Here is a 15278-nt window from a genome sequence, read left to right on the forward strand (position 1 = left end):
ACGCTGGCAACGCTCCCGGAATGCAATAGAATACTCCCTGCAGCCCAGCTCCTGTATAAAGATGGATCCTTCAATTCTTCCTTTAATGGTCTCGTGCTGCCTCGGGTAAGTCCCTCTGCAAACATAAGCATGTATGCCCCGCAGTCAACACTATCATTTCGTTGTTGTGCACATTGTCGAATTTCAGAATATGCTAATTCTGGGATACGAAATCCGACAACGTCGTTTAGCCACGATCTCACAAAAGAAGCCTGTAATAATGTGAAGAATGCAAAATTTTAAGAACATACACCTGCTAAAGAAGGTTCTCAGTAATATTAGGTTTCACAAGTGATACCAACATATCTAACAGCGTCCTCCCCAACGTCGAAACTCCACAAGGAGTTGTAGCATTCGAAACGCTGGTCCTTCAAGTCCAGAGAAAGTAGATACCAATGCCATCCCGTATTCATCGGAATGAAGAGATATCTACACTTTTGAAGATCGGCACATCTGAATTCCCGAAGCCATGTTTGAATACTGGGCAGCAATGCCTCTATGATTCTTTTGGTAACATCAGTGGTAATTGAGAGGTAATCCAATGGTAGATGCTGGAGCACGGCAGCCTGCATACAATTTAGGAGACGCAGCTTAGATGGCACGCTGAATTTCAATTGGAAAAATGTAAGAACGAGACATCATGAGCAGTAATTCAAAACCTGGATCTCGCAGCGCAAATATAAACATGGATTGTCAATAATCTCATTAGTGGCACGAGGCAGAAGCTCCAAAATGCGAAAGTACACATTGATTACCTGTACGCAATAAAAGAAGTACGCACTCAGTACCAAATTACAATTTGCAGTAGTAGTTCATCACAGTTAGCATACGTCACTCCGTAGAGCCTTGTCATGCAGGAGCTGCACTAAGGCATCAGGGCTGCATGCAGGTTTGGTACGATCTTCGTCCTCCCATATTATATCCCTACATAAAACAGTTATGTTTAAGAAACTTGAAATGCGATAATTGTCAAAAACGGTCAATTAATATAATTAACTTACCCAAACTCATGTTCTTCGAGGAAGAATTTAATAGCTTCTTCATACCTAATAGGGAGTATACTTGTCCCCTTCCCATGAAAGCTACGTTTCAGTGCCACTCTCTGAACATCGTTAACTTTAAATAAATGGTGACGACAGATATTTTGGTTAGGAAACTTAACTGTATAGACTTAGCAAATTCAATATGGATAAATAAACACATATGGACGAGACAACAATTCTATACCGCTCCCGGGGGAGAGGTTTCCTCCCATGTTGGAGCCGATTTTTGGAGCTCCATTAATGAACTTGTCGGTGGGTCGAATATGTTGGTTGACCGAGCGGGCGAATCCTCGGACACAATAGTAATTCCCGTACAAACCTCACCTTTTTCGGCAACTTTGACCCTTTTTTTAGCCCTTTTATAGGTCTTTGGCTGGTCTGATATGGCCTTCGCTTTCTCCGATGGCTTGCGCTCGCGTGCTCCCAGCTTCACGCGCTTGCATAAGGAGGACACATATGACCTGGGAGCTCTCTGTTTCTTCTTAGCTTCAGCATCAGTGGACGAAATAACCTGATTTGAAAATGCATTTCAAGACAATTTATACTACCATTCTCAAAACTGCGAACACTACGTACCAAAAAATTACATACCTCCACCGAATCAGCACTATGCTGCATATGATCTTTATGAAGAGCATCGTCGTGAATAGGTGGATCAACTGTAGTATGCTCCTTTACGTAACCAAGGAAGAGGTTGTTTAAATCAAGCAAGTCGATTCATACTAGAACTGGTAGTTAACTTGTCAGACCTTATACAGAGGAAGCATGCTTACCTCAGGAGGAACAGTAGCATGCCCACCAGGTTTGTCATCAACCAGAAGGCCCTTATCTCGTAGGACCTTCTCTATTGTCGACACCCTCTTATCGAGCTGTTCTATGCGGGTATTCTCAACATCCCCAATAGGATGAGGGTCTGCTAAACTAAAACCATGTTGTACCAAACACGTCTCAAGCACTGTGATACGTGTGTGAATTTCCCGCAGTGGATGTCGATCACTTTGGCTGGATGACGGAATCTAAAACAACACAATAATGAATTAGCTTGTATGAATTGAACAAACTGTAGGCATACATCAATGTGTGCAGACTTGAACTATGTGCCGACATGTGAAAAGTGCATGCCAATTCAAAAGTGCATATATTTGTGTTTGTAAATGCTATGTCACAGTAAGCTGCTAATACCTGAGTTCCGTCGTGCACGGATTGTTGATGTTCTGTCTCCGTACGCCTCTCATCAGGCACACGTAATTGTGGCCTTCCAGCTGAGAGAAGGTGCAACTCCTCCTCTCTTGGTTCTAACTTCTCAATAACCTAAAGCATTCGAACAGTTAAATTAACGTACAAGTTAAAATATTTCCAATGTAAGAATTCAACATTCAAACCTCAAATCGTTTTAAATTTTTCATAACATCCGCAATCACGTCCACCCTGCGGGGAAATGGGGTGTTGTTCCAGCGTACGAGACGTGGATACATGAACGGTGGCCGGTGCCTTCCAGCAATGCTGTTAGCATGCTCAACAGCCCATACCTGCCATTCATTATTGTAAACATCAAATTACATCTAAATATATATATCGTAACAATGAAATTTAAAAAAAACATCTTATGATGCTTACCACCAAGGCGACCGTGCAGCCATCCATGTATCTACCAACCCCTTTGCCTGTGACGTTCCTAGTCTTCACACTATCGGCTAGACTAGGTATTTGCTGCCGAAGAAAAGAGAAAACGGCAAGACCCCAACTATACGAACCTAAGCGGTCTAAATCATCGACATATGAACATAATGTCTTAGGGATATAGTAGCGTACGGTTGGGAAGAGGATGGTCCCAAAAAGATAAAGAACCCATAATTTTGTAAAATCCTCCACATCTTGTCGACTGCTCTTACCGACAAGGAATTGTAATCTACTTTTAATTGCATCTCTACTGGCTTTCTGGTGGTCACCATCAAAAAACCGGTTGATGAGGTCACACGTAACCCTCCCCTTCCTATGCAGTTGCACCTCATCACCCGTCGCACTCAAACCAAGGATTAGTGCGAAATCAGTCCCTACAAAAGGCACTATAACCCTACCAAACCAAAAACCCTCCTCAACATTATCCCAAAGGGAGAGCAATGTGTCCAAGACAGGCCTACTCTGTTTTATATACGGTAGACCTAGCATGTGCCCAAATGGAGTGCCACGTATTCTTTCCTTCTGTTCATCAGACATGAATGGGATTAGGGTGACCATAAAATTTACAAAGTGGTTGAAATAACATCTTCCATTAACCATAGTACTCGGGCCAACAGAGGATTTTTGGCCGATACTCTGCTTTGGGGCCATCTTAGATTTCTGCATCACAAATATAGTTACAAATTATATTTTTGATAATATCAACAAAAAATAAATCATCCTAAAAACTAAAACAAAGTAAACAATTAGCACGGAATGGAAGAAATTTTCCACAACAAATTTCTCAAATGTGCTACCACAACCTCTCTGTCCATTAATCCCGCAAAACCACTGGACCATTCCAACAACTACCTGGAATGCCGTACAATACTGCATATCACGTCCGTGTTCAATACATTATTCGAGAAAGTATGCGGTGACAAACCTGTTGAAAGAATGCAGAAAATATCTCCTTGCTTCCGCCTAAGCTTCCGCTACAAACGAACAGGGCGAAGTCGGTTCGAAGGGGACAGAAAATAATCTCCTTGCTCCTCAGAATCGGATCGGAAGGGTTCTACTTTTCCAAAAGGGGAACGGCTAAACAGGGAAAAAGAGGAAGATCGAGTACCGTTGGGAAGTGATTTGCAGTTCTAGGGTTCGAAACCGAGGCGTTCAAATCAAGCGGAATCGGGCGAGATTTTTATGGAATTCTGTCCGTCGGAAGAGAGGATTAGGATACGAAGATTGGGGACGAACGAGGGCTGGAATTGAGGGACTTTGAATAGGGCTCGTTCAAATGAAGACATGCATACGAGGAACGACGGAAGAGGAAACAGGTCAGGGGTATTTTGGTCTCCTTTTGAGATTTGATATGTCTTTGGAACGCTTATTAAATGCACAGTCAACAGGGACTATTCATTATACAGGGGTCAAAATTTGGACCGCGAAGCAAATTCCCCAAAAAAATAATAGAAGGACAGAGAGAAGTCTTTGGGGCATTTCGGGAATGATTTCTCCTATATAAAAAAATGAAGTGCTAAGAGGGAGTTTCTTCAATGGAAGTCGCCAGAGGAAGAAAGAAAGAAGAGCAGGTCACGATGAAAGCCTTCTCTACTGCTGCGGCTGTTCAATTCTCCATGCAGGGCTAAGCTCTTCTCTAGGGCTGGATGCAGCCCTAACAAAGGGCCAAGAGTTTTATATTTTTGATTTCTATTCTTAGAGTTGTATAAACCTTATTTTGCTTCTAATGAATATTTTATTTCATCTCATATTTAATTTCTGTGATTTTAAATGTGAAGTTTATACAACTGCTCTTCATGATCACTAAGTAAATATAAGATAGTCCATGCTTAAGGAAGATGCGATGTGCTGCCACCTTAGATTAGGATAGACATTTCATGCTAACTAAAGATGGATTATGCCTAAATTACTTTTGTAAATTTTTATTTAAATGCTTATTAGGCTTGTAGCCAATTTGCATGTTTATCCAAGAAGAAATTAAAATATAAATAACCCTTGTCTCGATGTTAGTGGTGGATTTCTTGCCCTAGGTTCTCCTAAACTGATATTATTTTAATTGTATTTTCTTTTATTAAATTGCTTAGTTTAATAGTCTTCACAAATTCATTTTTTTAAATATTTTTATTTTTAAGAAAACAACTATACCCCAATCCCTGTGGATTGATACCCGTAATCACTATCCTACCAGATACGTGCTATTGCGTGGTCTTTAAAGTTGACTATCATCAACCAAACTAGGAAGCCCCTATTCAAAAGGAAAGAAAGACAGAGGAATGGTGATCGCCATGAGATTTCCTTCTGGTCCCATCATAAAGTAACTCCTCTTCTAATCTAGGAGAAAAGGGTATTAATGGAATTTTATTTCTAAACTTATCTAACCAGACAATCGTGTATTCATGAATCGTAATAGAGATGAATGGTTGGGTTACATTGCAACCAAATCTTAAGTTTTGGGGTCTTATTGAAAAAATTAGAAGTTTTAGGGCGTAAAGATAAATTGTAAAAACTTAAAGAGGTGTCACTGTAATTTTTTTAAATTTTTCTAGTTCCATGTTTGAAAACTTGTAGTCGTCTAATTAAAAAATTTATAACAAAAATATTTAGATCTGTACAATATCTAAGGCTACAAATATACACGAGCATAACCTAAGACCATGGGGTCAGGCTAGTTTTAGATCGGGTAAGGCATTTTGGCATTGGCCATGGGCTTGGTATGGGTCTCAAATTTTAGGCACTTATTTGTTTGGGCTTGATTTGGTTAGTGTAATAACCCAGATATTTTGGGCTCGTGGGCCGGCCCGGAGTGGCCAGGCCCAGCCCTATCATGACTAGCCTAGCCTTTGGGCTTGTGGGTCAGCCCAAATAGGCCAGGGCCAACTCGACCCAAGCTACCCAGTCAGCCAACTCGATCATGGGTCGGCCCGGAGTGTCCAAGCCCATGATTCCCCGATGTCTCACGATTTCATTGCCTTATTGCGCCTAAAAATCTAATGATTGAAAGCGAATCGAACAAGTATTCTTTCCTATTTAAGGATTCCATCCTCCTCCTTTGAGAATCCATCAAAAATTATGAGAGAAATCACCACAAATTTGAGCTCTCTTCTGGATCCTTCTTCCTTGATTCGTCGTTGAAGAGCCGCCGAGACACCTTGATGTACCTAGGTAAGGGTTCTTCATCTTTTTCTCCTTCTTTTCCGCCGTCTGAGCCTTCGTTTCACCTTGTTTTGAGCTGAAAATTGCTAGAAATTTTATCCGAAATAGGGGCCTTAATTCATCCTCTCTAGTTTGTCATCGCTAGCCGCCGGTTGGCCAATGCTGTGGCCACTGTCGAGTCGGGGGCGGGCCACCATGGCCGCCAACCCCTAGGACTTGCGAGAGGGAAGAGAGAAAGGGTCGGGCCGTCATGAAGAGAGGAGAGAGTGGATTTCTCTCTCTTCCTCCTCTCTTTCTCTCTCTTCTTTCCCTCCTCTCTTTCTCTCACCTCTCTTTGTCTTCTTTCTCCAGTTTCTCTCTCTTTCTTCTTCCTCATTTTCTCTCTTGGTGTCTCTCTCTAGTTGAACAGGTAGGTGGTGATGGGGACTCGCGGGACAAGGTGATAGACCCTTGGTGGATGCTGGTAGGCTGTCTAAGTTATTAGTCTACTGTTTGATTTTTTTTTTGATAATCGAATTTGATTCTGTAGAGGGAGAGTCGTCTGTGCAAGAATGTTCTGATCGGAGTATTCTGCACCCCAGCTCATAGACTTTGAAGCGGATCAATGATCCTTGTTTTAGTCAGTCTTCGGTAAAAGTAAGAATCCTTATACCTAGTCACTAGTTATATATATGAATATATATTGAGTTGTATCGCTGGATTTGCATCATGAGATTTGTATCAGTTTGGCATGTGACGATATGTTTTTATATGATTTCCAATACAAATATATTTATATGGTTATTATACATATTAGATATTGAGAACATGATTATATGAATAAAGATATTTTGAATTTGAGAAGAATTCATTGTATATGTGATAATTTATTTGACAATTGTAATAGGCATATCAGACGGATAAGATATGGTTTGGACTAACCTCACTGACACATGAAAAGCTACCATGGGCTATAACGTAGGTTGGATAGCCACCACAAGCTTTTGCATGATATCCGTCTCGAGCTGGGTTATAAAGCCACCACGGACTTATGCATAGTATCGGCCTTGAGCTAGGTCATAAAGTTACCACGGGCTTATGCATGGTATCAACCTCAAGCTGGGTTATAAAGCCACCACGAACTATAACATAGGTCGAATAGCCATCAAGGGTTATAACGTGATACGGTATCAGCCTCGAGTTGGGTCATGATCTTGGTTAGTTCAAAGCCGAAGGAAAAAAGAAAATTGATAAGAAACCTGAAAATCAAGTTAATGAGAAACGAATAACATGGCATAAAAAATCGTTGTTGAACAATTTGTTTTATTTGAGATATATATATGTGTGTGTGTGTGTGTGTATATACTACTTTGAAAAGATTTTAATAAAAACTTATATGCATGTTATTTATGAGCTTTTCAAGTTTTTATACGATATTTATTTGTTTGAATTTATTAATTGATTAGAGTCTAATTACTTATGGTGTAGCAGTTTGGGATTCTTACTAGGCTATATAGCTCACAACTTTCTTCTTCTTTCTTTTTTTCAGAGTTGTAGGTTGCATAGTACATAGTTGTTGTTGAAATCACGGGTAAAGGGGATGATTAGATAGAGCATCAGTGATACTAGTTGGATGATTAAATTTTGTAATTAAAATAGTTTTGTTATCTGTTATAAAATAAGATCATTTTGGTTCACTGATATTGAAGTTGTGATAAATTTTTAGGCCTAGTATATTCTCTAGGGTCTAGCTCTAGAGAGTGGGCGGTCATGTCGCATTTTGGACTCAGTTGCTAGGTTCGGGGCGCAACAGTTAGATCCAAGTCTAGTCGTGGCCTGAGCCATAGCCCACCAATCCTTTAAAAATTGAGGCCTAAATCCTTTCTCAAAAGTCCTAATGGCAAGACGAGTCTGCCAACAAAGGATACCCAAGGAAAGCGGGGACTGAGGAAGAAGACTTAGCCGGCTCCTAAGCCGACTCGGACGGCATGCACCTCCGTCCTGGGACTGAGTTCACCATGGATCGCGACGAGCACTGCCGAGTCCTCGCCGGATACCGAGGGGTGGCACAAACCCAAGAAGGTGGCACAATGGGGTTCGCCGGAGAAGATGACACCGACCGGCGCCTCAGCATCGGCAGCGGCAACGGAGGTCCTGTTCCATGGCAACTCGGCCCAGCTGGTGAACCAGGTGAGTCCTCCTCGCCATGACTCAGGATTGGGCTTGGATGGGCCGGGCGGAAGGCCTAGCGGAACTCGGCTTGAGGAGCTTGCGGGCCAGCGCGGGGCTAGAGCTGATGGGCTTGGCTTGGCAGCTGTGTCGGGCAGGAACGAGCTGGGCCCACTAAACCTGAAGCCCATCAAAAAAGAAGGGCAAGGCCAGTGATGCAACCCACGAACCAGCTACTCACAGGCCCCTGCATCCCGTGCTGGGCGAGGGCTCATCATGCCAGTCCCCAATGGGGCTCGACGGTTCCAGAGATGGAGCCTCTCACCGGCAGTGTGTGAAGGCCAGACTGGGTCAGTTCGGGCTAGTGCGACCGGAGGTGGAGGCAGGCGGTGGCAACCCCATGGTGTTCCATTCCCTCGGCAAGGCGACCAAGCATGGGAGGTGATAGCTGGGGACGCCATGGGGAGAGGCGGCAACGCGGGCATGATGGCGGCAAGTGGTGGCACCAAGGGTGGCGAGGTGCAGGTCTGGGGTAGACCCGACCGCAGCAAAGGTCTGGTGTCCAGCCTTCCCACCAAGCCAGACGAGAGAAAGGGGGTGGGCCTAGCTGTGGTCGACTCTGCAGCAGGCCAAGTTGGGCCTTCACATGATGAGGTGGCCCACATGTTGAAACAAGTCCTGCAAGGGCTTGGGATGAGGGCAGATCAGGTGTTGGAGGCACCTGCAGGGGTGTTGGAGCTGAAGGCAATCACACAATCTCACCTTGCTTGATGAAGATCCTTCTATGAAACTGTCGGAGGGCCAGAAAGCCATCCTTCAAACCTGCCTTCCACAGGTTGGTACAGGTGCATGCCCCTAATATTTGCATCCTTGTCGAGACCCACCTCTTCGGTGCTAGTTTGCAACATGCCTAGCAGGATATCCCCAGATCCTGGGGGAGTTATGTGGTCGAGTCACACAGGCTGTCAAGGGGCATCCGAGTCGCTTGGGGGCTTAAAGGATTCACCATTGACATCTTTCACTATAACTACCAGCAAGTGGTGATGGTCATTACCAAGGGGAGCAGTACCCCTTGGGTCTTGTTGGCTGCCTATGCCAGTATAGACTATAGGGAGAGGAGACTGCTGTGGAATGAGGCCTCCAGCCTGATCCAACTAAGGAACTCGGTGTTGATATTGGGTGACTTCAATTGTATCGACAGTCCATAGGAAAAGTGAGGGGGGAACCCTTCACCAATAAGATCGGAGTCAGAAAGTTTTAGGAGTTCACCCAGATCAACGAAGTGGTTGATTTGGGATTCACCAGTCTGAGGTTCACTTAGTGCAACAATAGGCTGGGGCGGTACGCATCTGGGAGAGGATCGATAGGGTTTTTGCTTCAAGCAGTTGGATCCAGAAGTTCCCGAATTACTCCGTATGCCACCTTCCTCGGATTGTACCTGACTACTGCCCTGTTCTGGTGAGTACCTCACACATTATTTCTATTCATAGCCCTTTTAGATTTGAGTAGATTTGGCTCTCCTACCCGCAGTCGTGGGACATGGTTCGAAAGGCATGACAAACACTAGTGCGGGGGGATGTTATATACAGGGTGACCCGGAAACTGTTGTTAACCAGGCGCCGATTAGTCAGATGGAATCGAGAAAAGGTGGAAAACATCTTCAGAAGTGTGAAGAAAACTGAGGCTGCCATTGCCAGACTCCAAACCATAGATAAAAGCGGGGCGAGGCTATCTGACTCCGCCCAGGGGGACCTTTGGGAACTACTCTCCAGACACCACTCTCTACTCAGACAGTAAAAGATCTTCTGGAGATAGAAGTCATAGGTTCAGTGGATAGTAGAGGGCGATAGGACCATCAAGTTCTTCCACCGGTCTACCATTATTCGACGGTAGAGGAATAGAGTCAGCAGGATCAGGGACCTAGTCCGGGTGGTCAGAAGGTCTTCAGCTCGACAAATTGAGGTAGGCTGGATTTGGAAGCTTCACATTCACCCCCGAATCTCCTTGTTTATTTGGAAGGTGATTTGGGGTTGTTTGCCAACCAGGGGCTTGTTGGCCTAACGAGGGATGCACATTTTGCCCGAGTGCTCGGTTTACCCTGAGGTGGAGGAGTCCACCTTTCACGTCATCCTCGAGTGTCCGAGGGTTGTCCAGATATGGAGATGCGCCACAGCCCCCCGAGCCTCCTAGCCAGGTTGGCTGTCGACAGAGGACTTCTTGCTATTTTTGGAGACTTCTTCGCTGAGGTCTGGTGCTTAGGACTTAGGGACCAGGGCTGCCTATCTAGCTTAGCATTGCTAGTTGGACAAGAATGCCCAAGTTTTCGAGGACAGAATGGAGCAACCGAGGTCGGTAGCGGACCGAGCTCATCTTCATACGGTGGAGGTCACCTGTGCCGCCACGCTGCCACCACTTGAGATGGTCGGAAAAATATGGGACTCCCCTTTTGCTCCTATAGCACCCAAGACTATTCTAGTCTCCTAGAAGCCCCCACCCCCTGGCTTCCTCAAAGTGAATTTCAATGGCAACGTTGGTGAGGGAGGGAGCACTGGAGGTGTGAGCTTCATCATCAGGGACCATGAGGCCAGGTTGATAGCGGTTGGAGACCGGGGGATATTTGACACCCCTATTGTTGGAGCTAAGCTCAGGGCAGCATGGGAGGGACTCACATACGCGAGGCGGGTGCTAGGGGCAGATCCCGCATCCTTCTCAAGGAAAACTCTGCCACAGTAGTCGAGTGGATCTGGGGTCGGGGCTCCGGTGCAAGCTTCAGACTGCTGCTACGTGATATTTGTAGTCTCTTAGCTGTGTATAGATTTTCCGGGGCCACACACGTCTATAGAGAGGCAAACGGTACGGCTGACTAGGTGGCCTCATTCGCAGCTCATTAGACTAGATTGAGCTGGCACCGATGAGGTGCCCTACGCTTTGTGTCATTTACTTTTTTTTGATTCTGTTGGTTTTGCCCATGCATGACGTGTGAAAAGCCGATGTACCAAAAAAAAAAGCTGAAACATAGAATGCTGCCAAATAAGGGGTCCCAAGCAATTCAATAAGCAGAGTTGCTAAAAATTATTATTTTTGATCTAGATTCAGATCTTATTTCTTTCAAAAACCTCTTTCTAGACATCTAGAATCTCCAAATGACGACGACGATGACGACAACAGAAACAAAAACAAAAGCAAAAAAACTCAATTCAAAGGGGCACGCCAGCTAGATGAATGACTTCTTAAGTTATATTTTTGTGTCAGTAAATATTTTTAAAATATGTTAAAAAAACATTTTCAGAATAGAATAAAGCTTGCTTAGGCCTTAGCTCTCTCCCTTATCTCCTTTCCTTCCCCGCAAACCACAAATTTTTTGTCGTTTCTTCTATCTCCTCCGTCCACACAGTCTCATCCCGGCATGCCCGCCCTCTCAGAAAACCCAAATACGCAGGCCCATATAGACTGTCTTTGATGTCGACGGTTTTACACTTGATTCAAGTATAGAATTATTCAAGAACCCCTTTGAAAAAGCAATCTTACTTTGCAAAATTGATGACTCGAGTTTTTGTAACATCCAATGAAGTACCTGGCTCGATTAGGCTTGGTTGGAGAAGTCGGATGTTTGCTCTTTTTTTTTTGATGAAGAGAAGTCTAAATTCACAAAGTGTGTCATAATATCCATTAGTTAGCATAAAGTAAATTGTTCGTTCCAATCCAGTAGTTCACCTTGGGTTCATTAATATGTAATCGATTACAGAATCGAGCTTGAAACAAACTTGAAGCTTGAATGGGAACCATCATTCTAATTTATTTATTTATTTCTCCTTTGAAGAAATATAGCGTAAATGCCAATACAAATCTGAGTATAAACCTGGATGGATGCAACAAGCAGAGATGTGGCAAATCGCAGACCCGAGCCCTTACGCTCACTGATCATCTGCTAACATGGGCAATGAAGGAGTCCAATTCAGCTCGAGATGACCCACCCTCGGATGCAGCCTCTCGAACAGCATTGCCCAAGGCCTTAGCACGTCTCCTGATCTCCTGCCCTTCTTGACTCACCATAACTCTCTTGATCGACTCCTCTATCTCTCCGGCCGGCAAAATCTCTTTCCGGCGAGCCCACTCCCTCGCTACCACCCCGACCTTCAGAAACTCCGTCACCAGCACGGCGTTACTCGGCTGGTCGGAGTGCATCGGCCACGCCATGACAGGCACCCCCATGCTGAGGCTCTCCATGCATGAATTCCACCCACAGTGGCTCATGAACCCACCCGTCGCAGGGTGGGCCAAGATCTCAAGCTGCGGCGCCCACCCTCTCACCACCATCCCCACCCCCTCCACCTTCCGTTCATAATCCGGCGGCAATTTCCTTTCTCGACTCTCCTCGCACTCAGCATATATGTCTCCTATGTCGGCATCCCTCAACACCCAAATGAACCGCTGCCCGCTGCGCTGGAACCCGATCGCCAGCTCGTTTATCTGCTCGTCCAGCATCGTCGACGTCGTCCCGAATGATACATACACGACCGACGCCGGCGGCTGCTTGTCGAGCCACTCCAAGCATGCATGCCGTCGACCGCCGTCTCCTTTTGGAGTAGTTACAGGATTTAAAGGGCCGATTGCAAATAGTTTTTTCTTGCCCCTGTAAAATGGGTCTTCAGCAAGCAGGTCGACGAGCTCGCCCTCAATCGGGCGGCAGGTGTTCATGAGGCCGCCGTCGGCGGCGATACTGTCCGGGAGGACCCTGTGCGTGGTAACGAATTCTAAGAACTCGTTGGTGAAGCAGTCGTCGAAGGACTGGCAAAGGATGGCTTCGAGATGCTTTGGTTTCGGTTGGGCAGGCTCATCTTGGACTGACGACTTGTAGGAGAGGTGGAAGAAGGCCGGGACGCAGTGGAAGCCGTAGACCTCGGCGTTGGGGAGGGTGGCGGCCTCCTGGGCGGCGAAGGAGAGGAGGGGGTCGTAGACGACGACGAGGCGGCGGGAGACGGCGGAGAGAGAGTGGAACAGGGAGATGAGAGGAGAGCGGAGTTGGAGAGTAGATTCCCAGAGGGGAATCAGGTGGTTGGGGAATTTGGTGGCAGCGTTGGGGTCCGGGGGAGGGGTGGAGAAAGGAGGGATGGGGAGGTCGTGGAAGTGGATGGCATGGAGGGCTGCGGGTTGCCAGCCTTGGAGGCGGGACTTGGCCTGGCGGATTTGGGAAGGGGGGGCGGCGTAGTGGACAGCGAGGCCGCGGGCGGAGAGGAGGAGGGAGAGGTGGAGGAGCTGGTTGAGGTGGCCTTGGGCCGCGAAGGGCACCATCACCACGGCCACCTCCTGGACCTGCATTGCTTCGACGAGGACCATTTTGGTTTAGGTGATGGATATCAACACGGCTGTGTAGTTTTTGTCGTGAGTAGCCGCCGAGTAGAGAGCGACACGGCTGTATTGGTTTAGGTGACCATTTCAACACGGTTGTGTGGTCCGAGGGCGGCTAAATGGGATGGTACCTGCCAAAAAACTTAAAATATAAAATGAATATTAGTTTGTGGACAAAACACTAACTTTGACGGGCACAGAGTCGAAAGTGACCGAAAAAGCGATAGGTAAGAAGAAGTTAATTTGGTAGTGCCAACCACGGTTCTGCCCGGCAAAATGACGAAGTTCGCTCAAATTTACATGGGTTTGGCTGGCGGCCAGCGAATTTTGCCGATGAGGTTTAAGTTGCAGATCGTTGATTGCTGTATCTTTCGGATGATTAACCACATCAACCATTCAATGGCCGCAACAGCCACTTTGAAAGCTGTGCATATAAAAAAAATTAAATACAAAAGTACTTTCTAAATACCAAATTTTACATAAATATTTTTTAAAAATTAATATATATATATATATATATATATATATATATATATATATATATATATCCTCGTAGAGCACTTGCTTGATTATTTTATTATTTTTATTTTTATTTTTACATCTATACTCATATCATTTAATGCCATTAAAAAATTAATAATTTTGAATTAAAATAACTAAAATATCTTTAATGGGTAGATGTGGAAAAAGAAATATTTATAAGGTGATCGCGATGGGAGATAAAAAAATAATTTCAAAATTTTATTTTATTTTTAATTAAAATAAATATAGTTTTTATTAATGGTGTTAGAAGAATCATTATATTAGGAGTATTTATGCAAAAACAGTATTTTATGAGGATACAGAAATAAATATAAATTTTGAAGAGGGTATTCACGCAAATTTGAATTTGTGGAAGGATATTCATGCAAAAAACTCAAAAAATTATGCTGCTTTGAGATCTATGCAAAATGTAATCCAACGGATGCGAAAGATCAATCATCCTTTAGCGTAAAACGTACAACCCAAATCCTTCCATTATATATATATATATATATATATAATAGCAGCATGGTGGAACAATGTTATTGCCTGTGCACCATTTTGGACGGTTGCATGCTAAATCATGCTTCCATATTAGATTTCTTGAAAAATTTTGGCAGTCCTGTACGAGGCTCAAGATTTTTTTTTTTTAAGGTAACAAATTCGGAGCATAGCTCTAGAATGGAAAAGAAACTACAGCTCTCCAGCTATCCACCTGAACTAACTAAATCAGCTCAAGAGGGTGGTAGACTTTAAGCAGTAGCTAGGATAACTTACAAGAAGTCAAGGCCATTACCTCTTAATGTTAGCTCACTGCTCGTCACATTCGAGCAGCATCTTAATTTCCCAATCTCCAACTTCAAGCAATTCTGAAAGGAAGAAGCTCACAAACACTCTTGGATAAGTTGGATACCAAACCTATAGAGTATTCCTTTCTAACATGCCTCACCATCAAAGGCAATTGCAGAGCAATAAGAACTGTGTTATCCCCTATTTAGTTACGGTAAAATATAATAAGATAGAGAATCTACCCTATATCATAACTACCACAAATCATATGTATCCAATCACCATATTTGATGTCTTTAATTACAAACATAAAAAAATTAAAACCTCGTAGCGTGGGTCACATCTGGATAGATTATCATTGGATCAGATGCAGCAATCTCTCACTTTGCCCAATCCAACATATTCAGCTTTGTTGTAACTATTTTGAAACATTCCAAAAAAAAAACTTTAACAAAAATTGCCTGGGTCTGTAAATTGAAAAATTGGATCCACATTTTAGAAATTTAGTTCTTGCATAAGATATAGGATTTACTGTACATACTCACTTAAAAAGCA

The 15278-nt window shown here is 44.2% G+C and overlaps 2 protein-coding genes across 2 annotated transcripts; both read right to left on the reverse strand.

The window, feature by feature from the left end:
• Nucleotides 1-296: 296 nt before the first annotated feature.
• On the reverse strand, nucleotides 297-2686 carry LOC149753362 (uncharacterized). Its single transcript, XM_089923904.1, has 8 exons — nucleotides 2465-2686; nucleotides 2265-2393; nucleotides 1856-2098; nucleotides 1674-1754; nucleotides 1041-1593; nucleotides 870-963; nucleotides 699-794; nucleotides 297-605 (listed from the first exon to the last, which is right to left on the reverse strand). The coding sequence occupies exons 1-5, from the start codon at nucleotides 2555-2557 to the stop codon at nucleotides 1261-1263; spliced, it is 879 nt and encodes a 292-aa protein (XP_089780030.1). The 5' UTR covers nucleotides 2558-2686; the 3' UTR covers nucleotides 297-605; nucleotides 699-794; nucleotides 870-963; nucleotides 1041-1260.
• A 9065-nt stretch (nucleotides 2687-11751) lies between these two features.
• LOC120110883 (putative cis-zeatin O-glucosyltransferase) lies at nucleotides 11752-13585 on the reverse strand. The gene has a single exon (XM_039126816.3). The coding sequence runs from the start codon at nucleotides 13398-13400 to the stop codon at nucleotides 11985-11987; it is 1416 nt and encodes a 471-aa protein (XP_038982744.3). The 5' UTR covers nucleotides 13401-13585; the 3' UTR covers nucleotides 11752-11984.
• Between the last annotated feature and the right edge of the window lie 1693 nt (nucleotides 13586-15278).

This window comes from Phoenix dactylifera, chromosome 6 (assembly GCF_051530095.1).
Source record: "Phoenix dactylifera cultivar Ajwa chromosome 6, Ajwa_hap1_PhDact_Kaust_v1.1, whole genome shotgun sequence".
Classification (NCBI taxonomy): Eukaryota; Viridiplantae; Streptophyta; class Magnoliopsida; order Arecales; family Arecaceae; genus Phoenix; species Phoenix dactylifera.